Here is a 27,624-nt window from a genome sequence, read left to right as displayed (position 1 = left end):
GCGCCCGCCCACTGGAACCAGGGGAGCTGCCTGCGCCATGGCCCTGCCCTCGTCTCTGCGGGACTGTCAGGTACGCGAGGTCTCTCGGCCCTGCGGCCAGGCGTGCGATCGATCCGTGGGGTCAAACCTGGCGTGCCAGCCGAGGACGTGGCTGGGGTGCGCGGTGGGGCTCGGGCATTCTCTGCGTGAGCGTCGTCCCAGCCAGCAGGCTCCGAAGGGACCGGGACTGGGGGTGGGGCTGGGGGTAGGCTTGGCTTTCAGGGGCGCTTCTGAAGACTCCTGTTGGCAACACTGCCTGGCAGAGTGTGCGAGGGTTCAGGTACCCAGCAGCATCAGCTGCCCACGCTGCGCCCATTTTGCAGGTGAGGTACAGGGAATTCAGGGGCCACTTGCCCATGGGCACTGCAGCCACTCACCACACCCATCCCAGCTGGCATCTGACGGGGTGCCAAAGCACCATTGCATTGAGCAATCCTGGCAAGGTTCCAGCCCAAGCGGACAGCTAATGGGGTGAGGCGGGGGAGTTAGGTAGTATCCAGGGCAAGGCTAGCTTCCTCCTGCCCTTTCTCCCCTTAGACTTCCTCACTGTGGGGAAGGGTCCCAGGCATCAGACCAGACACACCCATCTCCTGAAGGGCTTTGCCTGAGCAGACTCTTAGTCCCTTCCCTCCAGGTGATGAGCCCCATTCTGCAGAGGGGAGAATGTACTCGCTGGGGTCCCAGACCCGCACTGCAGGCCTGAGGAACTGGTAGTCACACCTGCACAACCATTAGGCACCTGGAGGTGTGGGAGGTGTAGACACTATGGGCCGGAGTTGACTCCAGTTTCTGATTGAAAGGCATAGAGCCAGGGTCAGGCAGTGTTTACCTCTGCTGGAACCAGGCTGCATGTTTGTCTTGCTCATGTTCATCCCTGCAGGCCTGGAAGGATGCTGGACTCCCCCTCTCCACTCCGAGCAATGAGGCCTGCAGACTGTATGATGCCACGCTGACCCAGGTACGCCAGCCCACAGAAGCAGTGGCCCTGGGTGACCTTTACGGAAGCCCTGGTTTGTGACAAGCAGCCCTGCTAGCACAGGGATTCAGCCCTTGGCAACTGAGAGCCAGCAGTTTAGCTCACCAGCCGCTTCTTGGGGAGAAAGATTCTAGCCTCGGACCCGTGGGGGCAGTTCTGCCCAGTTCTACAGGGTCTCCGGGAGTCAGACACCGCCCGCTCGACCACAACGAGTTGTTTGGTCACATGGAACTGAGCCCATTCAGTGGCAGTTGTTGTTAGATGCCATCGAGTCAGTTCTGACCCACAGTGACCGTCCGCACAACAGAACAAAACACTGCCCGGTCCTGCGCCAGCCGCACAAGGGTTCCTGTGTTTGCACCCATGTGGCAGCCACCGTGCCAAGCCATCTCATGGAGGGCCCTCATCTCTCTCCCTGCCCCTAAGTAGCAACGCATGCTCCCCACCAATAAATAAATAAATAAGGGGTGGGGGTGGGAAGACAGTATAAGATGACCAATGGCAAAGGAAAACCCGGGAGGTGCACATAGTCAAACACCACCCAGGTGCGTGCTGTTCATACCCAACCCTGCACCTGGAGGCATGCAAGCTAAAACAGATGTGGGATTGTGGATGGGATAGACCCTTGTGGATTTTTACGCAGAATATTTCTACGTAGGTATCTTTTGGGCTGTAAACACATCCCTGGTGTTGTAGAGCATACCAAGGGCAAAGGTCGGAACACTTCTTAGCCATCAGCAAGCACCTTGAGCAAATGAATCATTGGGCGCAGGGACTTAGGACTGGAGGCTCTGGGGACTAGTCAGCCGGCATAACATCGTCTGCAAAGGCAACGTTCTGCATCTTACTTTAAGGATGAGTAGCGACTGGCACCTTAGACGCTTCTGAGAGGCCATCTAAGGTGCCACCAGTGGTCGGTCTTCTGCTGCAAAGAAGAAGGAAGGAAAGAAAACACGCAGGTAAAGCAGTTTGTCTAAAGGGCCCAGAGACCACTTGCCCCGTAGCCGCTACGCTCTGGAGACCAGAAGAACTAGAAGGTACCCTGCTGCTGCAGTGCCAACGGCTCTGACTGGAATCACAAGAGTGGGTCCTGGAGGGAGAGGAAGGGGGGAAAATGCGGAACAAAATTCAAAATCAAATAGACCATACTTCTTGGTCTGATAAGGGACTTGTAGACACTCCTGTAGCCTTTAGACCTCCTTCAAATGTGAAACTGAACCATCCCCAGGGATCCACTTTCAGCCAAACAATTAAAAAACAGAACAAAAAACTCACTACCATCTAGTTGATGCCAACTCATAGCAACCCTGCAAGACAGGGTAGAACTGCCCCTGTGAGTTTCTGAGACTGTCACTCTTTATAGGAATAGAAAGCACTGTCTTTCTCCCAAGGAGCGGCTGGTGGTGTCGAACTGCTGACCTTGCAGGCAGCAGCCCAACAAGTAACCACTGTACCACCAGGACTCCTGGGCTATGGCTAAACCATAGACAGGTGAATAACACCCAGAGGAGCTCCTCAGTGCAGGCTGCCACGTGAGGTCAAGGACAGCAGTGGCCCCAAACAAAGGTCAGAGGAATGGAAAGGCGGTGGGGGTGGGGGGGGGAGGTTCCAGGGATGAAGAGGCAGAATGTAGTTCCATTGTGGGCCTCCCTGCCAACGCCACCAAGCAGAAAGCCTGTCATTGTGGAATGGGAAGCAGACTTGCCCCATCAGCTTCCTCCCCGACCACACTGAAAAAGAAGAAATCGGGAGACACATGCTGCCTGAGGCAGAGGAACCCGTGTAAGGCGGGACACCCCGTCGAGTCCCAGCCCTCAAGGCTCCACAGTACGCACTTTCACGATCTTCAGGCTGTGCTGGTTTCCAGCTGCTGATCCTGCAGGTAGCCGCCCGGCGGGAAACCCCGGCGCCATCACCTGCGACTCTCCAAAATGGAAGGGTGAAGGGCTCTGTCTTTCAGCTTTGCACTGCTTTCTAATGTTCTACTCCAGAGGTTTCCCAGGAGTGTGCTTTTTTAAAGGATAAGGAGGTAATTGTGTAGATGTTTCCCAGGACTGCTATTTAAAATTTTTTATTATATTGTGGGTTCTTTTTGCATTTTCTTCATTCTTGTATTTATCATTATTGGCTTCCTTACTTTCAGTTTTATAAGTTTATTTTATTATTTAAAAAATCATTTTATTGGGGGTTTGTACAATTCTTATCACATCCATCCATCCATCCATTGTGTCAAGCACATATGTACATTTGTTGCCATCATCATCTCAAAACATTTGCCTTTCACTTGAACCCTTAATATCAGCTCCTCATTCCCCCCCCCTCCACTCCCCCCTCCCTCATGAACCCTTCGTAATTCATACATTATTATTATTTTGTCATATGTTACATTGTCTGACGTCGACCCGGGCCCTCTTCTCTGCTGTCCCTCCCCCAGGGAGAAGGCTATATGTAGATTCTTATAATCGGTTCCCCCTTTCCACCCCACATTCCCTCCACCCTCCAGGCATCGCCATTCTCACCACTGGTCCTGAAGGGGTCATCTGTCCTGGATTCCCTGTGTTTCCAGTTCCTATCTGTACCGATGTACATTCTCTGGTCTAGCCAGATTTGTAAGGTAGAATTAGGATCATGATAGTGGCGGGGGGAGGAAGCATTTAAGAACTAGAGAAAAGTTATATATTTCATCGTTGCTACCCTGCACCCTGTCTGGCTCATCTCCTCCCCACAACCCTTCAGTAAGGGGGTGTCCAGTTGTCTACTGATGGGCTTTGAGTCTCCACTCTGCACTCTCCCTCGTTTACAATGATATAATTTTTGTTCTTTGATGCTTGATACCTGATCCCTTCAACACCTCGTGATCACACAGGCTGGTGTGCTTCTTCCATGTGGGCTTTCTTGCTTCTGAGCTAGATGGCTGTTTGTTTATCTTCAAGCCTTTAAGACCCCAGACACTATTTCTTTTGATAGCCGGGCACCATCAGCTTTCTTCACCACATTTGCTTATGCACATATTTTTCTTCAACAGTCGGGTCAGGAAGGTGTGCATCATGAAATGCCAATTTAATACAACGTGTTCTTGCATTGAATAAGTACTTGAGTGGAGGCCCAATGCCCATCTGCTGCCTTAGTACTAAACCTATAAATATATGCATGTAGATCTATTTCCCCACCCTCTTATATAAATATATTTACATATGTACATGCCAGTATTTAGACCTCTATAAATACCCTTTGTCACCTAGTTCTTTCCTCTATTTCCTTTTACTTTCCTCTTGTCCCTTTATCATGCTCAGCCTTCATTTGCATTTCAGTAATTTATCTTGGTTACGTTGCCCTTGATGAATCCCGAACAGGCCTCACACCCTCCTTGCCACTAATTTTGGATCACTTGTTGCTTCCCTGTCCCTGGTTTGGTCAGGACCACCTCCTTACCCCCGCCTCCGCCTCTCCCGTGTCCCCCCAGAACCATTGGCCCTGTTGTTTTCTCCTCCAGACTGTTCATCCAGCCTATCATATCTAGATAGATCTGTAGAGATAATAATATGCACCAAAAACCAAGGCATAGCAAGATAGGTGATTATATTGTTACTTTTTTGGAAGGTGGCCATTCATTTATTTGTATCATTCTTTAGAAGTTTTTTCACTCTACCCTGGTTCATTGAAGAGATAGTGTAGCGACACTCAAGAAAGCTGCGGTGCAGCTAACTGGCCATTCCGGGTCTGTACACCACACAGAAGCCGTCCCTGTGGAGTGAATTCTGACTCAGGAGCCCCCTGTGTTGGCCAGTGGAACTGCAGTCCAAAGGGTTTTCAGTGGCTGCCACTGCTCTCTAGTCTTAGAAGCCCACTGGGGCAGTTCTCCCCTGTCCTCCTGCCCCAGTGCCAGCGAAAGCCTCTTCTTCCAAGGACTGCTGCTTTGAAAAGGCCATACACTGTGGGTGGACCCCCAATCTGTGACTCTCCTCCTCCATTCTGGAGGCTGGGGGCTGGGGCCCCGGAATCTCGCAGGGCCACGCTCCCTGTGGACTCTGGGGGAAGGGACTTCTTTGTGTCTTCCGGTTCCTGGGAGCTCCAGGAGGTTCTTGGCAGTTCTTGTCTTCCTCGGCTTGTAGATGCGTCTTGAGACAAGGTCTTCCCCCGCCTCAATGATTTCATTCCTGTGTCTGTTCTCTCCTTTAAAAACACACCACGGACATGGGATCAGGACCCAGCCCACCCTCAGTAGGACCTCACATTGCCAGGCACCCTGTCCAAAGGCCGTATTTACAAGGTAGGCCACATTTCCTAGAGCCAGGAGTTAGGACCTCAGCATGTCTTCTTTTTTCCTGCTTTAGCTTTTATTATTTTAAGCGTAATTTATTCCTGAGCCATGAGTTTTGGTTTCTTCACTTTTTTTCTGGGAAATCTTTTTCTTCTGTGCAACCTCCTCTTCCGGTTCGGGAACGATCTGTTCCTTCTCAGTCAGGATCGTCTCAATGTGGCGGGGGGGCTCATGGATGGGTTGATCCGACCGTGAGCTCCATGAATCTGGCGGCTTTCTGCATTTTTAAGCACGTGAAACAAAAATTCAGCACTCTTTTTGGGCCACCGACCCTGGGTCCAGCCCCACTGTTTGGCCCAGGCACACCTACCAACGTCACCATTGCAACATAGTAACACTTCTGCAGAGTGACGTCTTTCAAGGATTTGGTGGCTTTCCGGATGTGCATGCCTTTGATGGCCTGGGCAGTTTCACGGGTGTTCTTGAAGTGGACCCGGAGGTTCGACCCTCTTGATTTGCAGGATTTTGTAGAGTTTTCTGGGTCAAGCGAGTAGCGAACCATTTTGGCAGGTCACCTCAGGCCGCTACAGTTAGAGGACCAGCATATCTTTATGGGTTGCACCATTCAGTCCATGACACATAGGACTCTCCCCACTGTGGTCCCTGCCTTGTCCCTAGTTTCAAGGACCCCATAGGACTGGCCTTGTGTAGCAGGCCACCTCCTTCTGAGGTTTCATTCCTTGGAAATCCGGCTTCATCCCGAGCAAGAAGGAATGGTTTTTGGACTCAGCTTTCTCTGCCATGGGGTCCAGGCTAACTCACAGCACCCCCTGTCAGGTTCAGAGACTGTAATTGGTTACAGGAGTAGAAAGCCCTATTTTTCTCCTGGAGAGCCTTTGGTGGTTGCGAACTGCCAACCTTGCGGGTCACAGCCCAATGGGTAACCACAACGCCACCAGGGTTCCACTGTGGGTCCAAGAAGCATGAATGACTTCAACAGCTTCACACTTAACAAGGGTGAGGATGACTCTGGACGAGACAGTGTTTGGTTCTGTTGCGCACAGGGTCACTAGGGGTCAGAAGCCACCAGAGGGCACCTGATAACAGCCACGTATGCACACATTCTTCTGTCGTAAGCTGTGAGGGGGACCCAGTTATGCACTTTTGGGGTTCGAGTCCAGACAAGACTCTGTTCTGGAAAGGAAGCCGAGTGTAGGTTTAGTTGCATGCCTTAATTAACAGAAGCTAAGGCCTCCTGGAGGACAGCTGTGCTTGATCTGTCCCCCCAGTATGTCAAGTGGACCAATGACAAGAGTCTTGGTGGCCTGGAGGGCAGCCTGGAAAAGCTCAAAGCAGCAGACCCGACCTTCGGTGAGTAAAGGCACTCCTGGGTCAGCACCTGGACCTTCTCTTGTTCCTGGTCAAGCTGCCAGCCCATCCAGGTTGGGCAGGGGCAGGGGGAGGCCCTCAGGGGAGCAGTGGGCCTGGGGGGGGGACGCAGCCCAGTTCATTTGGTACAGCTTGGTAGCAACAGCATGGAGCAAGGCGCTGAGCTTGGGAGGGCTGATTGATGAGGGGGACAGGGAAACAGGGACCCTTCCTCAACAGCGCACTGCAGAGGGCAGGAGGCTAGTAAGGGCAGTGGACAGAAGGAACCTGTGATGGGGTTGGGGAGTGGTAGCTCAGGTAGGGAAGCAGACCCGAAGCCTCGGGTCAGAAGCTGGGTCCTGAGTCTTGATCCCTGGACTAGCAGCTGAGGTCCAAATCCTAACATGCACCTTGCCCTGGTCCCTGCACACCTGCAGGAAGACTACAGGGGGCTCCACCCCCCACAGCAGCCACCGGGGACCACTGCCAGGCCCAGTGCCCATCCGGTGGACAATACTGGCTAGTGCTAGAGACCCCAATGAGAACCTCCAGGCCGCCCCTCCTGCTGCCCCCTGGAAGGGGAGGTGGGGGCTGGGAACCCAGAGGCAGGATCCTGGACTGCATGGACCTCTGGGGAGCACTGATGTCTGAGTAGATACTGGGGTGGGGGTGGGGGACTGCCTCTGCGTGTCTGTTCCCTCTGCGTGCTTGATGACTGGAGGGACGTGCTGGGCTCTTGGAAGAGGGTCACCCGCAGTCACCAGCTGTTTCCCACCTGGCTGCCAGCCATGGGCCAGGTCATCTCCAACGGCCTCCTCCTGATCGGCACCGGGACCTCCGTGCAGCTGGACCCAGAGCTGGCCCGGAACCTGAAGATGATGGTGGAGAATTCTCAGGCCCAGCCACTGACCCCAAGGGAGCGGCTGCACGTGTCTGCGGTGGAGACCTTCGCCAAGGGGTGCGAGGCCCCCTGGGCCGGAGGGGTGGTGGGGGACCACGCTGTGAGGCGCCTCCCTCAGGGGCACATCCTGCCTCCTGCCACTTTGTTCCTGTGGTGCCCGTCTGCCAAGGAAGCTGCTGGCTGCTCCAAGTCTCAAGAAGCACTTCACAACACCTTCCTGTTCCATTCTGCCACCTTGTGTTTCCTTCACACCCCAGCCGTGCACAGCAGATAGCAGGGAGGAAGCAGCCCATGGCGCAAGCTAGTCATCCTCCCTCTGTCCCCACATTGTTGTCCCCAACATGGTACCTGCCCTATGGGATCCCTCTGATTCTCAGGGAGCTGAACGGCCTGGTCAGAGGGTCCCAGCCAGGGCCAGGCAGGCAGGCTGCTCCAGAGTGCAATTCCTGCTCCTGCTGAGGGGTCAGGTCACAGGCAGGATGTGCAACACTTGTTAAACCAGTTTGTGACCTGAATCAGAGTTGAATTTCCCTCTGGGCTTTCCATTCTCTGATCCCCACCTAATGTCCCATTGCCCTCACGTCAGTCAGCCCTGACTCACAGTGAGCCTGGGACAGTGGAGTGGCACTGGCAAGACAGAGTGCTGTTCCTCTGCCGCCGTGTGTGTGTGTGTGTGTGTGTGCATGTATGTGTAGGTGTGTGTGCATGCATGTGTAGGTATGAGTGTTGTATTTGTTGCATATGTTGTATGTATGTATATTGTGTGTGATATATGTGTGCATATTTTTGTGCTTGCATATGTATGTGTATGTATTTTCATGTGCCTGTATGTGTGTTGTTTGTATATGTGTGATATGTGTTTGTGTGTATGTATGCTATATGTGTACATGTTTGTTTTTGTGTATGTACTGTGTTTGTATATGTGTGTGTTGTATGTTTCTGTGTTGTGTTATGTGTTCTGTATGTTCTGTTGTATGTTTGTGTGCGCATGTGTTATATATATTTGTGTGTGTACATGTTACATGTTTTTGTGGATTGTGGGTGTTACCTGTTACATGAGTGTTTGGTGTTACATGTTGTATGAATGTACGTGTGTGTACCCGCTGTGCTCAGTGTGGCCAACACCTCTCTGGTCCCAGGGACTTCCTCGGAGCCTGCAACCTGTGGGAAGCAATCCTCAGAGACCACCCGACAGACATGCTGGCCCTGAAGTTCTCCCACGACGCCTACTTCTACCTGGGCCTCCAGCAGCAGATGAGAGACTCTGCTGCTCGTGTTTACCCCTTCTGGACCCCGGACATGCCCCTCAGCAGGTGTGTGGCAGCCAGGAATCACACACTCCTCTTTCTTTCCATTAACCCTGGCGGTAATCCATGGGTGGCTTGGGGTAAATGTTAACTGTCAGAAGAAGCTTAGCATACCTGGAATGCCTACTAGAGAGAGTAAAATGAGTAATTTCTTAAGAATTACAGGCCTTGTGCTCGCTTCGGCAGCACATATACTAAAAAAAATTGGAACGATACAGAGAAGATTAGCATGGCCCCTGCGCAAGGATGACACGCAAATTCGTGAAGCATTCCATAAAAAAAGAATTACAGGCCTACAATATAAAACAACAAATTTTATGCAAAACAATGTACTGCTTTGGGTACAAAATTCCTGACATAATGAGACCACCAGGGAGGTTAAAATCACGTACTTTGTTTGTCGCTGTTGGAAACGCACACAGGGGACACGGGCTGACCCAGCCATCTCTCCAGGAATGACTCAGGGACAGTGATGGGGGTGGGCGTCATCTGTTTGTGTGAGGAGCCTCACCCTCCTGTCAGAGTTCACATAAGCCCACTATCCTCTATACCTCTTGCCTGACCTTCCAGTTGTCCATGTTAATGATCCTATTTGGGCACTGCCACCAAGTCCATTTCAACACACAGCGACCCCTGCAGGACCCAGTAGAAATGCCCATGGGGTCCCTGAGCTTTTAGAGCAGCAAACAGACTCATCTTTCTCCTGCAGAGCAGCTGCTGGGTTTGAACCGCAAACCTTCTGGTCAGCAGCCCAGTGTTGAACCCACTGCTCTGGCCTCACAGCCGTTGTTGTGTGTGAGTCCACGGTTGCAGTCCGCGGGTCAATCCATCGCCTTGACCATCTTCCTCTGTGCCCCCACCCTCTGCCAGGACCGACCCATTATGGTTAACTAAAGTCCACAGCTCACACTGGGACTCGCTCCAGTGTCCCGGGGACAGGCTGGCGGGATAGCTGCCCTGCCTATGCCATCCCGTGCATGCTCCGTTTCTAAGGAAATTTCTTCTGTTTTCAGCTATGTGAAAGGCATTTATTCTTTTGGACTGATGGAAACCAACCTCTACGATCAGGCAGAAAAGCTCGCCAAGGAGGTGAGAGGACCCTTCCCAAGATGCCTGTCCTTCTAGGAGGGGCCATCCCATCTGGGTTTGGCTGAGGAAAAGAGAGTCCCCCATCTGGGTTGTGAGGGACCCCCGCAGCCCTCTTCCTTCGCTGGCCTCATTCTCTCAGTGATCTGGGAGGCTGTGTTCACATGCAGTCCTCTTCTGTGTGGACTGGGTAGCTACCGTGTATCCAAGCAGCACTTGTCACTCGTGCCCCACCCCCACCCTCATGGCCTTCCCAGAGTTGTCAGAGCCACATGGGACAGCAGACGGTGTTATTGCCCATGGTGCTCGATGTGGGGATGAGGCTTAGGGTGTACAACATGGCAGCCCTGGGATTGTGCCCAATTCTCTCCCAAGCCCGTGCTTTGTGGGAAAGGCCTCTCTTATGGAGGCTAACGGGTGACTGTGGAGCCTTCCTGCTCAAACTCTAGGTTTCCAGGTGTCGCCAAAAGTACCGGAAGTCCAGGCAGTGAGGTCATGGCTCTGGGTGGTTGTGCTAGTCTGGGTAGACTAGAGAAACAAAATTCATAAACACTCCTATGGGTATCAGAAAGAGCTTGATATACTAAAGCAATTGAATATTGAGAAAACATCCCAGCCCCGATCAAGTCCATAAGTCTGATATTAGCCCATCCGTCTGATACCAATCTATAAAGTCCTCTTCAGACTCACACAACACATGCAATGACACCGAATGCAGGAAGATCACAGGCCAGTGGGTGGGAAGTCTTATGGATCCAATGGTGTTGTAAGCATCTCAGCGCTGGCAGGAGTCTCCACGTGGCTTTTCCAGCTCAGGGCTCTAAGGTAGATCCATGTGTCTTGTCAGCTGCAATGTGTCCCAGGAAGTGAGTATGCATCCCACCTCCAGTGAGCTATTTATCTCCTTAGTGTCCCCAATGAGGTCATCAAGATTGACAGGCTAAACTCCACCCCTTCGCTCTTAATCCTCTCAAATTGACAGCAGATGATATAATGACCACAGTGGACCTGAGTGGGCGGCCTCCTGAGGGGGTGGGCCTTTCCCTGGACCACCACCCCTGTCTGGAGAGACAGAGCTCAGGCAGGACATGTTGGGTCAATTCCCACTTGGAGTGACCCTGCAGGACAAAGTGGGAGTGACTGTCTACACCAGGGGCGCTCACACTTTCCAACATGCGAGCTATTTACTAAATGACCAAGTCAATGACCTACCAACTAAAAAAATGCAAAACATAGATTTCTGTTTATTTAATACACTTATTCATAAATTCATTGAGGATTCTCTAGATGTACAGTGTATGTTTATGTACCTTGCATAACTGCATGAGTCCATATTGCACAGCACAATTAACTATGGACATTTTTTGTCATGACCTGAATTTACTCTGATGACTTGCACTGAATGGAATGAGCCAGGGATGCACAGTCCGGACAGTAGCTGCTGACAGCCAGCCTCAGGCACACTTCCAAATGAACATCAGTCCTGGTGGAACGGTACTTGGACTTAATAATCTTTATGTGGGAAAGGGCTGATTCACATAAATAAGTAGAGCCGAATAATGCAGTCAAGGAGGTAGCACATTTTCTCATCTTTGGGCACTTTCCCTCTGGGAGTAAGTTCCAGAACTGTTCATGTGTTCTGGACTTCAGCTGACTGTCAGCTTGTAGTGTCAGTATCTCCCATTCCCTGTGAAAGTGAGACATTTGTGTCTTCTTACTTAGTCCAGCTCCCCTACTCATCTTAATACCCTTTCTTATGTTTAAGAGAAACAAAAACAAGGTTTAAAGGCCTGTCAGTTTTGCTGCACCTAGCGCAGTAGTTTGCACATGCATTTGACACCTAAGATTGCATCTGATTGGCTGTGCTGTATATCAGTTAAGAGACGGAATTCATGATAGGCTTACGTCTGTTTTTCAGTGCCATGCGATCCACCCAGACTACATTTCTGATGGACTAGTAGATCACGATCGACGTATTGAGCACCCCTGCTCTAGGGTGTATCTTTTTCTTCTTAACTTTCTCTCTCTCTCTCCCTCGTTTCCTTCCATCCTTCGTTTCTTGTAAATCATGAGGGGTGAACGCTTGCAGGGCTAACCGGTTTCCCATTCAGCGCTTCCTGCACATTCTGATTTGTGTCATGACCCTCGTTCCACTTCCTGCCAGTTCCTCACGAGGTCCCCTTGTCCTTCTCACCCATCCCTACTTGCCTGGCTGAGCTTTCTCCCGGGACAAATGCTGCCGATCGATCGTGGCCGACTGCTATGAGCCTCTTTGGGATTCTTCTTCACCTTACAGGCCTGCTGGTCCTTTGAGCCACAGGGTGACTCAGGCCCATCATCTCGGGGCTTCTACCAGCCCCTCTCTGACCAGTAAGCTTGGTCCTTCGATTGCGACCTTGAGCTTTGTTCCCCATTTTTCTTCTGCTCTGCCTGGGACCTCCTATTGTGATCCCTTTGGGAGCTATCAGCAGGGCTTATGGACCATCAGCTGGTGCTCCTGGTTCCCTGGGATGCTCTAGTCTGCAAGCATCACAGAAGGAGCCTTGTGGGACAGGGGGTTACCTGCAGGCTGCTCACTGAAAGGTTGGCAGTTCGAAGCCCAAACAACCACTGCTCAGGAGAAAGAGGAGTCAGCCTGCTCCCTTAAAGACTCAGTCTGGAATCCCTAGGGAGTCTCTCTGTCCTATAGGGTGTCTCAGGAGTAGAAATAGACTTGATGGCAGTGGGTTTGGGGTCCATTGGTTGGTTTGGGGTTTTCATCTCTATGGGGCAGACCGCCAGGTCTTTTCTCCCACTGAGCCGTGGGGTAGGTGTGCGACATGCCCCTTCCAGTAGCTGCCCTGTATATCCCCCTCGCCCTGCCAGAGCCCCATCCGGGAGGACATAGCAGTACGGGGTGTGAGCAGCACGGGGTTGGGTTTCCCATGCACATCCCGGCCCCGGAGCCCTCACTCCGGGTTCTGTCTGTGGTGCCAGCACTTCTGGGCACGGCCACCACATGCAGCTTGCTGCCCTCAGTGTTCATCTCCCCCAGACCCGTAGGCAGGTGGGCACAGGGCCATTCCAGCTTCTGGTCACTGCTGGGCATGTTACATAAACGCCTTGCCTCGGGCGCAGCCTCAGGTTGAAATGACTTCCCAGCATCCTGCCAGCACCCAGTGCCCAGCCCTTGTGGTAGGTGGCCTCCAGCAGACTGCACCCTGTGGGTGGGGTGGCGGTGGGGTGTGTCTGGAAACTGCTTAGAGCCCTGAGATGGAGCTCAGACTCAAGGTGCAGGGTTGTGGCTGGGCATGGGATCCCAGGCACCAGGAGGATCCTTCTAGGTCATTGCCCCCACACCCCCTCCTCCTGGGGTAGACAGCCGGGAACTCTGGACAAGGGTGTCTCTGGTGACCAACCCTTGGCAGGCCCTCTAAGGACCAGCCAAAAGGCGCAGGCCCACTTCCTGGGGAGCAGAAAGTGGCAGGATGGGATCCCTCTCCGCACCTCAGGACCCTCTGTCCTGCGCTGTCCCCCCAACATCAGCATGTCACGGACAATCACTAAGCAAGAAGATGGGGGCTCCCAGGCTCAGGGCTGCTGGAGGAGCTACCCTGGGCATCCTGGGTGCAAATAGTCTCCCATCCCAGGGCCTGGGGCTCAGGAGGCTGCTGTCTGCACATCGGTGGGGGTCAAAGACCAGAGTGGATGGTGGAAGGGTCAGTGGCGTACAAGCCGGGATCCCGGGGTCTTGAGACCAGCCAGGGCCTTTGTACTTTGTCCTGGGAGCTTACATCTAGGGTGGGGCTGTGGGACATGGAGGTGACTGGAGGTGGCCTCTTGCTCAGAGCCTGCCCTTCACTGCTGTGCACAGGAAATCCAGCCTGACCCAAGTGACCGCCCCTACCTCCACCCCACACAGAGCAACAGCACCCCAAGTGGCTGGACCACACACTGCAGCTTCCCAGCCTCCTCAGAGCACCCTCTCCCTGCAATCCCCAGGGGGTGGGGGTGAGGGCCATTCCCCCCCAGCGAGCAGCGGTGGGTTTGGACTTTGGTCTATTAACTCCTGCCTTGGCGGCATCTCAGGACTGGTTGGCGAATGCAGGTGCACTAGAGGCTGGGCTGGTTGTGGCTGCATTATTGTTGTGTATTTAGGTTTTAAAACTGCCCAATTGGCATGTAATTCACACACCGTAGAATTCAGTGGTTTCAATGTATTAGAAAGAGCTGCACAGTCATCACCAGTCAACCTTAGAAGCTTTCCCTCCTTCAAACACCCGCTTACCGTTCCTATGGGGCTGCTCTTACTATTGCGATGGGGACTGGGAGAGGCCGGTTCCCAAGCTCTCCACGCCTGTCTAACCCACGCCATCCCCACTCACTCCCAGCCCCCCTGCTCCCCACCCTGCAGGCTCTGTCTGTGAACCCGACGGATGCATGGTCGGTGCACACTGTGGCCCATGTCCACGAAATGAGAGCGGAAATCAAGGATGGCCTGGAATTCATGCGGCGCTCAGAGCCCAACTGGAAGGTACTGCCCCGTGGTGGGTCACCCGCCTGGGAGTCGCGCTCAGCTGGGGCCCTCTGGCTGGAGTTCCAGGGTGCACTTTGGTTCTTGGGGAACTTGGAGAACTCCTTAGAGGTGTTTCTTTCTCCCACCTGTCCTCCTCGCCCCCCGGAGGCCACCACTGTCAGCACTTTGCAGGGGGTTCTAGAACTGGCTGGAAGGCTTTGTTGTGGCTCAGTGCCATCAAGTCAGTGCCTACCCATACGAACCTATATACAGCAGAACAGAACACTGCCCGGTCCTGGGCCATCCTCACCATCGCTCCATGCTTGGGCCATGGCTGCAGCCACCGGGCCAGTCCATCTGGTCCAGGGCCATCCACTTTACCGAGCGTGAGGTCCTTCTACGGGCACTGGTCTCTCCTGACCACAGGTCTTATCGTGCTAGTCTCTAAGGAGCCCTCTGGCTTGTCTCTAAGGAGCCCTCTGGCCGTCCTTCTTCCAAGCCAGCTCTGGTTGTTCTTCTGGCAGTCCGTGGAGCTTTCAGTGTTCTTCTCCAGCACCTCAGTTCAAATGCATTGATTCTTCTTCGGTCTTCCTGATTCAATGCCCAATGTTCCCGTGTTCCCGAGGGCTGCTGTACGTAAGTGTCAGCACTGGAGAGGTAACACAACAGAAAGGGACGGTCTCGGGCTTCAGAGGCCAGACGTCTGCGGCCAGGAGGAGGCATGTGCTCAGTGAGGCTCTTGTCTTTTCTACGTTCCGGAGGTTCCACCTGCACCTGGTTCATCCTGAGTCTCTCCGTTGCCGCATGGCCATCTCCGCGCTGAGTCCCTCCACCCTGTCTTACAAGGACACCACTCTTGTCGAGTCGGGACCTGCCCCACCCCTGGGTGACCTCCTAGGAGCTCTGGTTTCCTACTTTCTCATTTGCTCTGGACCAGTGGGGAGCAGAGTATCTGAGCCAGCATACCCTTGGGGGACACATTTCAACTCAACTCATAACAGAAGGGTTACTTGGGGCAATCCCCGGGACGGAGATGGGGTTGGGTCAGAGGGAGGCCGTGTTTGGGTGGCTGCTTCGCTTCGGGGAGCCCGGCCGTGGGTGGACATCTTTCTGTCCCTGGCTCCTGTTCTTGTCCGCGTGTGCTGACTGCCTGGCAGCCAGGGAGCCCAGGAACAAGTGTGACACGCTTCCTTATCCGTCGTCCCCGCCTTACACACGAGGAAGGCAGAGTTGAGGAGCCCCTTGGCACAGAGGAGTGGCGGACCCTCCCAGCCTCAGGTTCCTCCGTGGTAGATTCAGGTGTCAATGTCACTGCCTGCCAGAGCAGCTGCTGGGTCACTGTTCTTTGCCTTCCCTCTCAAGAGCGACGGCTTCCACATCAGCTCAGAATGACAGGCAGTAGATGGAGCCCTGGTGGCCCCCACCATGAAGTGCTTGGCTGCCAGCTGAAAGGCCGGCAGGTTGAACCTGCCCCGAAGCTCCTCTGGAGAAGGACCTGGCCATCTGCTCCGAATGCCCTCTGAGCAGTTCTGTCCTGTCACCCGGGGCCACCAGGAATCTGAATCCACTGTGACACACACAACAGCAACCACAGTAGGCAAATCCGCAGGCACCCAGGGCAGGTTGGCGGGGGCCAGAGGCAGGGAGTGTGGGGAGTGACTGCCAGTGGGCACGGGGTCTCCTTTGAGGGACAGATGTTGTGGAGCCAGAGAGGGTGGTAGCCACACCCTGTGAGTGGCCTAGATTCCACTGAATGCCTCACTTTCAATGGCTCGATGCATGTGATGTGCTTTTTAACTCAATTAAAAAGATACGTGCATTCAGTGTTTGCTTGCTGGTTTGTTTATTTGTTTTCTGACAGGTGGTCAGACTTTCCTCTCCCCCTTCTGTCCCCAGGATGCCGACATGCTGGCCTGCCATAACTACTGGCACTGGGCATTATACCTGATCGAAAAGGTAAGGAGGGGTCTGGGCAGCTCAGCACAACAGGCGCGAGCCCCGTGCTCTGAGGTGTGGCACTGTGAGTTTGCACACTTCCATGGCGTCTTGGCGCCTGGTGGTGGTGGTGTAGCCCTGTTTCTGTCCATCTCCTTAAGGGTCTTTCACTTTGTCCTTGACCCTCGACCAAGTACAATGTCCTTCTCCAGGGACTGGTCTCTCCTGACAACACGTCCAAGGTACATGACAAAAAGTCTCTCCATCCTTGTTTCTAAAGCAGGGGTTCTCCACCTTCCATGACCCTTTCATACAGGGCCTCATGTGGTGGGGACCCCTCCCCCCCAACCATCACATTATTTTCGTTGCTACTTCATCACTGTCATTTTGCTACTGTCATGAATCGGGAGACCCCTGTGAAAGAGTCAGGTGACCCCCCCAAAAGGGTCACAACCCTCAGATTGAAAACCGCTGTTCTAAAGAGTAATCGGGGTCTGCTTCTTCCAAGACAGGTCAGTTTGCTTTTTTGGCAGTCCATGGTACATTCCGTGGGACCCAGCCCCACATCCGGATGGGGCCTAAGGGATGGTTGTGTAATTGAAGGGAAGAAAGTAAGAGACAGACACAAATTTGGGGGTGCTCCCCTCCTCCATGGCATCAGGAACGAGGTCCTGCTGAGCAGGACAGAGAGAGAATGTATTCTTACGTCAACTTATATCGTCTTGGGCATGCAAGCCCCCCAAATTACAGGTAACCACATACGTAACAAAGTAGGCTGTAACCTAGCCCTAGAGGTCCCTGAGTTATTGGGGGAGTGTCCTAACACTAGTGCTGGGGGCAGGTGAGGGGGAGTGACTGTCCCCTGAGCAGGGAGAGCAATAGCAACATGTCTGCTTCTATAGACAAAGCTGCCGGCCAGATAGCAGTCAGCCGTGTGCTTGTGAGAGGTAACTCAAAGGTAGCATGATTATGGGAGGATATTATATTCTGGGGATTGGTCTTAGTTATGAGAATGTGATTGGGACTCATCTCTAACTCACAAGTGTATAGGCCTCTCTCCACCCCGAACCCTGGCCCCTTCCCAGGCTTCTTAAGTGTGAGACTAAAGATCTCACATCCACGCTCTTCCATGCCTCAGTTTCCCACAGCATTCGATCAGCCTTGCTATCACCATAATTTAAATACATTAGCCCTTCTTTGCTCTTCCTTACTCGGTGTCTACCTTCTACCTGCATATGAGGTGTTTGGAAAGACCCTGGCTCGGGTCCGGCGCCCCTTAGTCCTCAAAGTCACACCCTTATCGTTCAACACTTTAGATAGGGCTAGTGCAGCAGACTGACCCAGTGCAGCGCCTGGTCTGTCTTCTGACTGCTGCTTCCATGAGCCCTGATTGTGGGTACAAGCAAGACGAATCCCTTGCCCACTTCAATCTTGTCTCCATTTCGCACGATGTTACTTCTTGGTCCAGGGCAGCGGATTTAGGCTCGGTTTATGTGGAGTTGCGAACCACCCTGCAGGCCGCCAGCCTGGATCCTCATGAGCAAGAGCTTCCAGACCTGCTGACTTTCAGCATGCAAGGCTGTGTCATCTGCAGGCCGCAGGTGGTTTGGGAGCCTCCCGGCAATCCCTCTGCCAGGGCCACAGACCAGATTCTCCTCCCAGGCCCTGTGGGCGACAGAGTGGCACTGTCCGAGGGTGGCCCTGGACGTCACCGCCACAGAGAAGATGGCCAGATCTCTCTCCTGCAGAGCTCCAAGTGCCCACCTCGCTGAGCACTTAACCTCCGCACTACCAGGGCGTCTTCCCTGCAGTACCAGTAACTGGCAGCTCTCTTCTCTGGACTGGGGGCATTTGTCTGCCTGCACTTGGTGAGCCGCCCGGTGGTCTGTGAAGAACACTAGGCCGTATTGGCTTGCCCCTGTCTCTGTAAGTGCAGCCACCGCACCAGGGAGCAGCCCTGAGGGGCTGTAAGGCCCCTGAAAATGTTGGATCCCAGGAGGCTAAGTGTCATGGACCAAGGGGGTTCCCAAAGTGCTATTTACCACAGAGAAAAACTAGGAGCCAACTCATGTTCAGAGGAGCCCTGGTGCCGCAGGGGGTTAAGCGCTGGGCTATGAACCACAAGGTGGTGGTTCAAACCCACAAGCCACTCCCAAGAAGTAAGATATGGCGGAAAGATTCCCTTGGGGGAAAAAAAAATACTGCCAAAATGCTCCCGAGGAGCAGGGAAGGTAAGACTTTGTCTCAGGAGAGAGCAGTCAGCCCCTGGAGAAAGATTCCGTGTTTGGTACATTAGAGGGTTGGTGGAAAAGAGGACAGCCCTCCGAGATGGACGGCCACCGAGACAGCAGCAATGGCCTCTCACACAGCGGCCACCGTGAGGCTGGCGCAGGGCCGGCAGCACTGCATTCTGTTGTCCGTCGGTCGCTGTGCCAGCAGCACTGCATTCTGTTGTCCGTCGGTCGCTGTGAGTCGGCACTCCCTTGACCGCACCTCACAGCGACACACATGAACCCCAGGACCTTTGCTTTCCAGGGGGAGCATGAGGCTGCGCTGACCATTTATGACAACCACGTGAGTCCACCTCCTCCTTGGGTCCCGGTCCCGGTCCGGGCAGGCACAGCCTCGCTTATCCCACGCCCGAGGCCAGGGGCAGGGCCAGCCAGAACAAACCTCCAGAGGCCAAGGGGGGAAGCCTCCTGTGGAATGCCTCCTGGGTCCGGGTTGCCCCTCTCACTGCTGAAACCCAGCAGGGGCGGCCAGTCGTGGGCTGATTCTGTTTCCCCATGGGTGTGGGTCCATTTATACATGCAACTAGACCACGTGGGCCGTCTCCGACTTTCAGGAATGTTCTAGATTGGTTTGCTTCACTAAGAGTTGCTCTGTGACTGGCCTTCCTTTCAAGGAGAATAAAAACCCCCGTCTTAATGACTTCAGAGATCCCTAGACCCAGGACAACCAGTTGCTGTCAAGCTGACTCCTGCTCCTGACGACCCCGTGTGGCTCAGACTAGAAGTGCACCCGCAGGGTTTTCTGTGGCTGAAGGAGCCCTGGTGGCCTAGTGGGTTCCTGCTTTGGGCTGCTCACCAACTGCATGACCAGCAGTTTGAAACCACCAGTCGCTCCGAGACAGACAAACAGAACGTTCTCCTCGCCTAAAGACTTCCAATCTCAGACACCCACAGTGGCAGTTCTACTCTGTCCTACAGAGTCGCAATAAGTCTGCATCAGCTCCAGGTCAGGGAGTTTGTTTGAGTTTGGGGATCTTTGGGAAGTGCATTGCCAGCCCCTTTTCCTGAGGCTCCCCTGAGACTCAAAGAACCAGCCTTTCAGTCAGGTGCCTGGCGTGTTAGCTGTTCACAGGAGGCATATGTCCTGGACACAGGGGACCCCAGTGGGAAACTCAAGATCATTGCAGCAGGGACCCTGCTGGAAGGAATCCTTTGGGGCTGTCAGAGACCAAGGGTGAAACCTGCCCAGAAGGCTAGACCAGGTGGCCCACTGAGCACTGCTCAGTCCAGTGCTGTGGAAGGCAGCCCTGTCCATTGGAGGGTTGAGCCTTGGGGCTGGGCGGCAACAAGGTCAGAGCCACCCTAGCCGAGGCTCCACACCCCTGGGTGCCCCTGGTGAGGTCGCATGGCCTGATATGGATGTGGTGGGAACCATGGAGGTGGGTCCCATTGGCTGAGGGCGTCTCTGGGCCAGGGTCCCCTAGGCATGGCTGTCCCTCTGACCACTCATCTCTGTTCCCTGGGCGCTGCCACTGGTGACCTTGTCTTCCAGATCTTGCCCAGCCTGCAGGCCAGTGGCGCCATGCTGGACGTGGTGGACAGTTGCTCCATGCTCTACCGGCTGCAGCTGGAAGGTAGCCCCAGCCCTGATCCCACCCCCCACCCCAGCCCCGACTCCCACAGAACTCAGGCCAAGGGCACAGCAAGAACCCATCCAGACAGCAGCCAGGCTGAGCCTCTGGCCGGAGGACAGGCATGCTAGCACTAATCACCACCCCCTCCACACACACCACCTCCCTTTCCCCCAGTTCCCCTTCCCCTCTTCACCAGACTTTAAGCTGTGTATCCAGGGGAGGCCTGCCATACTCACACCTGCCCTGCAGGTACAGGTGGCACCTGGCCGCAGCCTTAGAACACAGTAGGTGAGTGTTTCTCAACTCCCTGGAATCTGAGAGGTTTCTCATGCCAGGACCGCATGCTCTGCAGGGCGTTGGTATGGGGCTGGCCATGACTCCGGGGGACTTCTTCCCTTCCCCAGGCTCAGCATGTCCAAGTCTGTACCCACACACACAGGCCTGGGGCCCTGGGGCCAGTGGGCCATGTGGGGATGGAGCCTGGGCAGGGCACTCTGAGGGCCTGAGCAAGAACACAGCGAGCTGTTTCTGGAGAGTTCTTAGAAGCTTCCCTTGTGTGGGTGAAATGTGACGGCAGAGGATGTGTGGTATCTTTGGCAGGTTCCAGGAAGGCTCCGTGGTGGAGGTGAAGTGTGAGGCCAGAGGATTCCTGGGTCTTGCGGAGGGTTCTGGGAAGGCTCTTTAGTGAGGTGAAGTTGAGACAGGATGTGTGGGAGAGTGCCGGGCAGATACAAGGAACAGACATTACATGTGGTGAACATGGCAGGCTGCCACACTGGACCTAGCTGTCAGTGGCTCCTTGAAGGGCAGACGGAGGGAGGGTTGGTGTGGTCAGTGGGGACAGGAGGAGGCTGGAGGTGGTAGCACTGGAGAGTCCAGCGGAGCCCTCACGGGAGGACAGGGCTGGGTGGCCTGGGAGAAGGGCCCCTCTGTGGCAGGCTGAGGAAGGAGGCTGAGGCCCAGAATTCCCAGGGCCCAGCTGAACTGAAACCCCGAGATGATGAGCACAGGGAGTTTGTGTCTCATTCATTAAACACCCCAGAAGCTGATGGAGAGGAAGGGGCCTGGGGCTGGTCTGCAGGGACAGAGCTTGAAGCTATCCGGAATGCTCTAGAAGCTGACGTGCTGAACCTGGACCATCCCATTGCAAGTGTGAGGAAGACTGCAGAAGGGGCAGGGACCCGAAACTCAGAGGCAGGGGCAGCTTCTGAGAAGCGGGGTGGAGGGTGGAGGGGTGGGCTCGCGTCCTCCCTGTGTAAAGAGGGCCCTGAGAGCAGTTGTCAAATGTGGTGCATTGAGAATGATGGTGAACATGAAGCTGCCCACCAGGAGATGTCCGGAGAGTGGGAAACTTCCAGAAGGCAGGATGGGGACAGCTGGCGGCCTGGGAGAGTGGAGCAGAGATGGAAGAGCCTGGAGGACTGCAGAGGATGTACTGAGTTAATTTCCTGGGAGAGGCTGTTAGGATATAGTGGTAGAGGTGGGGTGGGGGGCAGGGGTTGCACGCAGGCCCATCACCGTGAGGGATTTCTCATGTGGATTCATGGGCTTGCCGAGGGGACTGGATTTTCCCGTTCGGATTGTGGGATCAAGGGCTTGACTTCACTCACCATATTTCGTCTTTTATACTTGTTGTTCGTTGTTGTTGTTGGGCTTCCTGGTTGGTGAGAGAGACTCTGATGGTCATGACCAGTGAGTGTGTGCTTCGGGTCATGGGCGGTCCACATAGGGAACCTTCCGGTGATCAGCTTGTCTGTGAGAGTGCCCTTTCTGCTGTAACAGGGAGGGCTCCAGGTTGATGAAACATTCAGAAGTAGAGCCTTTCTCTGAGATCCAGGGACCCTCCAGTGAAGTACCAAATGGGGTCTCTGAGTCGGAAAGGACCGGATGGTTGAGTGTGGTTTGGGAATGATGGCAGCTGACAGGTCAGAAGTTAGGGATATCTGAGTTTACCACTGGGAGGAGAGGGACCCCCAGAGGCTCAGAACCAGGAGTCGCCCTGAGCTGACAGCAGGCACCCTGAACAGGTTGTGAGGAAACCCTGGGTTAGTAGTCAACAGGTCGCAGTGAGGGAGGCCTCAGGCCCGAGGCTGGTCTGCAGTGCCATGGCCTCTGGCTCAGGGGAAGGGCGGAGTGTCCAGCTGGTGCTGAGACAGAACTGATCTCCTGCAGCATTTTTTCCTCCTGGAGTCAGGAGACCTTGGCCTGGGAGTGGCCGCTATAGGCCAACAGGCACCCGCCCAGCCTACCATGGGCACAGGTCACCAGGACAGATGGACAGAGAGGTAGAGGTGGTATGGGGCAGTGCCGAGAGCTCCCTGAAGCCTGGGTCTCCTTCTGATGTCCTCAGGCGTGCCAGTAGGCAGGCGCTGGCAGGACATGCTGCCCGTGACGCAGAAACACAGCCGTGACCACATCTTGCTGTTCAATGATGCTCACTTCCTCATGGCCTCCCTGGGGGCCCAGGACACCCGGACAACACAGGAGCTGCTCTCCACTCTGCAGGAGGCCAGCGAGTACGCAGGGGGCTGGGGCACTTCTGGGGGCTCCCTAGGCCTGCTCAATGCTATGTTGTCCCAGGGTGTGGGGTGGCAGCCTGGGGGCCTATGGGCAGCAGGAATGGTCCCCAGTCCACTGTCCTGCCAGGGCCAGAGCCAGGGGTAGCCCTGGTTTGAATTCAGAGCTCACTCCCCCTTCTGTCATCCCACCCTCTGAAAGCACCCACTGTGTGTTGGGCACTGTGCCTGGGGCCTGCAGGAAGCTGGAATCAGTGGGTGGACAGGGTGGTGTGGGGGCCGCCCAGGGTTGAGGACTACCCTCTCTTCGGCAGATCCCCTGGGGAGAACTGCCAACATCACTTGGCCCGCAAGGTGGGGATTCCGCTGTGCCAGGCCCTGGTGGAGGCTGAGAGTGGGAACATGGACCGTGCCGTGGACCTGCTCCTGCCTATCAGATACCAGATCACCGAGATCGGAGGCAGCAATGCCCAGGTGGGCTCCCTGCAGGGGTGTGGCTGTCATGTCCATAGAAGGCCTCTCCCCTTTACACACACACAGAATGGGCCCAACCCCTATGGGTCCAGCCCCTGCTTTGGTCCACATCCTCACCTGAGGTTTGGGTGCACATCTAGACCTGTGAACTTGGGGGTGAGGAGGGCACGGCACCCCATCTCCCTTAGGGATGGGCAGGCCTGCGAGGGGCCCACCTGGTCATCAGAGGGTTGGGCTTTTTCAGCGCGATGTCTTCAATCAGCTGTTGATTCACGCGGCCTTGAACTGTACCTCCAGTGGCTACCGGAACCTGGCGAGGTGAGTTGGCCTCCTGGGGGCTCAGGCCTCTCCCACTGAGCTACAAGCCATGTGGGTTCCCCTTCTCCTTGTTGACGCAGCCTCTGCCCACCACCCAGCCCTGCCCACTCTGCATCTGGGCGGTGCTGAGCGACTCTGCTCCAAACTCGGGCACTCTCCAGGCCTGAGTTCCCTTTCTGTCGGCAGTGGGGAAGCCCTGCCTCAGGGGGCTTATCTGCAGGGCCTAAGCCCTGAGTCCCACCAAAACCGAAACCGAACTCCCCGCCATGAAGTTGATGCCAACCAACCGAGACTCAACAGCACAGGGAAGCAGTGGCTGGTGGTTTTGAACTGCTGGCCTGCGGTTATGGTATTGATGGGTGCGCCTTGTGAGAGTCAAGGTCAGGTCCTGTTGGGCGGGGACAGCGGTAGAGCGGGACAGATCAGGAAAAGGCCTGTCACCATCCCACCCCTTTCCCCAGCTTGTCCGTACCTGGCAGGAGTGCATGGTGCTGTGACGATACCATCCTTGCTTGACCCCAGTGTCCCCACTGCACCTCTAGACAGCCCATCCCACTACTGCCCATGCGCCAGAGTCCACTCCTCCCCTCAGCCTGTGCTTGTGGGGGTGACGGGGTGCTCCCTCTAAACCCCACCTCAATGCACAGGGCAGAACAACCACCCACCTCCCCTCCAGCTTCCAAGGTGGGCAGCCCCACAACATCCTGCCTGGGCCTGGTCATTGTATGGGAACTTGCCTCAGACAGCCCCTGGGTGGAAGTACTGAGTTCTTGCCTCAGAGGCAGGCACCTCCTAAGGACCCACAGCTGACACTCTGGGCTGTCCCAGGGCCATCAACTCCATAGCAGAGGTGAGTGAGTGATTGACAGTCACCTCCTGAGAGAGGCCTGTTGACCTGGTTCTAAGTCTCCCCCACTGAAACCCTCTGGAGCTCAGCTCACTCTGCACACAGGGCTGCTGGCTACTCAGTAGCAACTGTTTGTGTGACCTTGGCTTTTGTATCTCTATTTTCTTGTTTTAAACTTGGGTTTTTAACCCTCTAGCCAGATCACAGCCCCCCTGCCTACCGTGACAGTCACAGAGAGAGGTGGAGCCCTGAGACCCTGCCCCGCCTTCACTGAGGCAGACCCCGCTCCCTGAAGTCATGGGTCTCCTGCCCTTAAGAACCAAACCCACTGCCGTTGACCCGATTCTGACTCAGAGCTACCCGATAAAGCAGCAATTCTCAACCTATGAGTCCCCACCCCTTTGGGGGTCAAACGACCCTTTCCCAGGGGTCGCTCGATTCATCACAGTAACGAAATGACAGTGATGAAGTAGCAACAAAAATAATGCTATGGTTGGGGGTCACCACCACATAAGGAACTGTATGAAAGGGGTGCGGCATGAGGAAGGTTGAGGACCACTGTTTAAAGGGTCTCCCAGGCTGTCAGTCTTTATGGGAGCAGCCTGCCTCAGCTTCCCCCTTCCCTTCCATTCCCCCCCCCCCCGCCACCCCGAAGCAGCTGGTAGTTTGAACTGCCGACCTTGTGATCAGCAGCCCAAAACCTAACTCAGGAAGTGGATGTCCTGGTCACACTCCTGCCTGCAGAGGGTGGCATCTGTGTTCTGGAAGACTGGCTTCGACCCCACCTACCTCCCCCCCCCCCCCCGCCCCAAGGCTCCCACCTGCACCTGGTTCTCCTCTCTGCGTTGTTGCCTGTTCTCCTGTCCTCTCATGGTGGGGGACTCCCTCCATCCCTCCAGCAACCACAGAAGCAGTGTCTTGTTTTCAGGCCTGCCCTGATCTTGCCAAGCATCCTGCCTTGTGGCTGAGGCCCACTCCATCCCTGACTTCCAGAAGGTTCCCCAATAGAACCCCTGCCTGTCTCCACAGGAGCCTTCTGATGGAGCGCGATGCCTTGAAGCCTGGCTCGCCCCTGACGGAGCGGCTCATTCGTAAGGCAGCTGCGCGCCACCTCCTGCAGTGACCGGGCCTGACGGCCTTCACCCTCCCGGGAACCCTCCCTGGGCTGGTAAAGGCACAGCCCTATCAGGTGGTGGTGCTGGAAGCCAGCTGGGGTCCCCGGAGCTGCCAGTGGGTGAGCCTGTCTACACCAGGCCTGACAACAAAAGGGGACACCAATGACTTTGACTTGTGATTCAGGCACGTCCTCTGATCGGTGTGCAGGTGTCAGAGTGCACACCTTAATCTGCCTTACAAATTGTGTTTCCCTGGTGGGGGCTGAACATGATAGTGGGACAGGAGGAAAGTCCAAGGAAATAGAGGAAAGAACTGGGAGCCAGAGGGAACTTATAGAGGTCTAGATAAAGACATGCATATATGCAAGTATATTTATATATGAGGATGGGAAATAGATCTATGTGCATCTATTTATAGGTTTAGTATTAAGGTTGCAAAACATTGGGCCTTCACTCAAGTACTCTCAATGCAAGAATACTTTCTTCTATTAAATTGGCATTTTATGATGCTCACCTTCCTGAAAAAACAGCTGAAGACGAAGCGGGTGAACAACCAAATGTGGTGAAGAAAGCTGATGGTGCCCGGCTATCAAAAGATATAGCGTCTGGGGTCTTAAAGGCTTCAAGGTAAACAAGCATCTATCTAGCTCAGAAGCAACAAAGCCCACATGGAAGAAGCACATCAGCCTGTGTGATCATGAGGTGTTGAAGGGATCAGGTATCAAGCATCAAAGAACAAAAAATTATATTATTGTAAACGAGGGTGAGTGCAGAGTAGAGACCCAAAGCCATTTGTAGGACACTGGACATCCCCTTACAGAAGGGTCTCCAGGAGGAGATGAGCCAGTCAGGGTGCGATGTAGCAACGATGAAAAATACAACTTTCCTCTATTGCTTCCTCCCCCCCCCCCACTATCATGATCTGAATTCTACCTTGTAAGTCTGACTAGACCAATGGATGTACACTGGCACAGATAGGAACTGGAAACACAGGGAATCCAGGGCGGATGATACTTTCAGGACAAGTGGTGTGAGTGGCAATACTGGGAATGTAGAGGGAGGGTGGGTTGGAAAGGGGGAACTGATTACAAGAATCTACATTTGACCTCTTCCCTGGGGGATGGACTACAGAAAAGTGAGTGAGGGGAGACGTCAGACAGGGCAAGATATGACAACATAATTTATAAATTATCAAGGATTTATTAGGGAGAGGGAAGCTGGGAGGGAGGAGAAGAAATGAGGAGCTGATACCAGGGGCTTAAGTGGAAAGCAAATGTTTTGAGAATGATGAGGGCAATGAATGTACAAACGTGCTTTACACAGTTGATGTATGTATGGATTGTGATAAGAGTTGTATGAGCCCCAATAAAACGATTTATTAAAAATAAATGAATAAAAAGGGGGAAAGAGTTGTATGAGCCCCTAATACAACAAATTTAAAAAAAAACCAACAAATTGTGTTTGCCAGGGGGACCCATCCCCTTCCTGATTGGGAAGTGGGAGGGCTGGTGGGGAAGGCAGCTGAGACCAGAGAAACCTCTAGCCCAGCCCTTTAGCAGTAGCCCCCTCCATAGGCTGCCCAGGTCTTAGCTCGGAATTGGAATCGGAATTGCATGCATCTTATTCTCATTCTCGGCAGGGACTCGCTTTCAGATGGGAGGGCCCCACCCCCACCCCCACCCCCACCCCCCTTCCTCGCTAGTGAAAGCACCATAGAGATTCGCCTCAGGCCCAACTGCCCTTCCTGAGGCAGAGGACCCGCCTCTCTGCCCTTGCTGCTGGGCTGGCCACTCTCCTTTGGACAGACACACCCGTGGGGTGGGCCTTCTGCCACCCGGAGGGCCCTCCGGGTGGGATGCTGACTTGGGCTTGCCTTCTTCATCCTCCCAATGCTTCTGGCTCCTTTCCTGTGTCAGCTCCATGGTCCTGCAGACCCAACTTTCCGGAGTTCAAGCTCCCGTGGCCCAGGCCTCCCCTCCTCAGAGCGCCTCAGGGTGGGGGCTGGTTGTTGGTCCATTGTGCTGGTGCTGACCTTGCTGTGAGGGAGGTCACCCGGCACGCGTGCCTATCCTGCCCTTTCCATCAGGAAATTAGGAATCTCCCCCTTAAATGAGGGGCTGG

The 27,624-nt window shown here is 54.5% G+C and overlaps 1 protein-coding gene and 1 non-coding gene across 2 annotated transcripts; both read left to right on the top strand.

The window, feature by feature from the left end:
- Window positions 1–26,896, top strand: TTC38 (tetratricopeptide repeat domain 38). The gene is made up of 14 exons (XM_075552649.1): window positions 1–70; window positions 920–997; window positions 6,566–6,647; window positions 7,431–7,602; window positions 8,685–8,858; window positions 9,866–9,941; window positions 14,332–14,451; window positions 16,330–16,389; window positions 18,904–18,942; window positions 20,152–20,233; window positions 22,584–22,749; window positions 23,064–23,223; window positions 23,468–23,541; window positions 25,418–26,896. The coding sequence occupies exons 1-14, from the start codon at window positions 38–40 to the stop codon at window positions 25,509–25,511; spliced, it is 1,410 nt and encodes a 469-aa protein (XP_075408764.1). The 5' UTR covers window positions 1–37; the 3' UTR covers window positions 25,512–26,896.
- LOC142452055 (U6 spliceosomal RNA) lies at window positions 9,023–9,133 on the top strand. Its single transcript, XR_012785119.1, has one exon. It is a non-coding gene; the product is annotated as a U6 spliceosomal RNA (small nuclear RNA).
- Window positions 26,897–27,624: the final 728 nt, after the last annotated feature.

This window comes from Tenrec ecaudatus, chromosome 6 (genome assembly GCF_050624435.1).
Source record: "Tenrec ecaudatus isolate mTenEca1 chromosome 6, mTenEca1.hap1, whole genome shotgun sequence".
Classification (NCBI taxonomy): domain Eukaryota; kingdom Metazoa; phylum Chordata; class Mammalia; order Afrosoricida; family Tenrecidae; genus Tenrec; species Tenrec ecaudatus.
The sequence above is the reverse complement of the archived record's forward strand: the minus strand, read 5'-3'. Positions and strand labels throughout refer to the sequence as shown.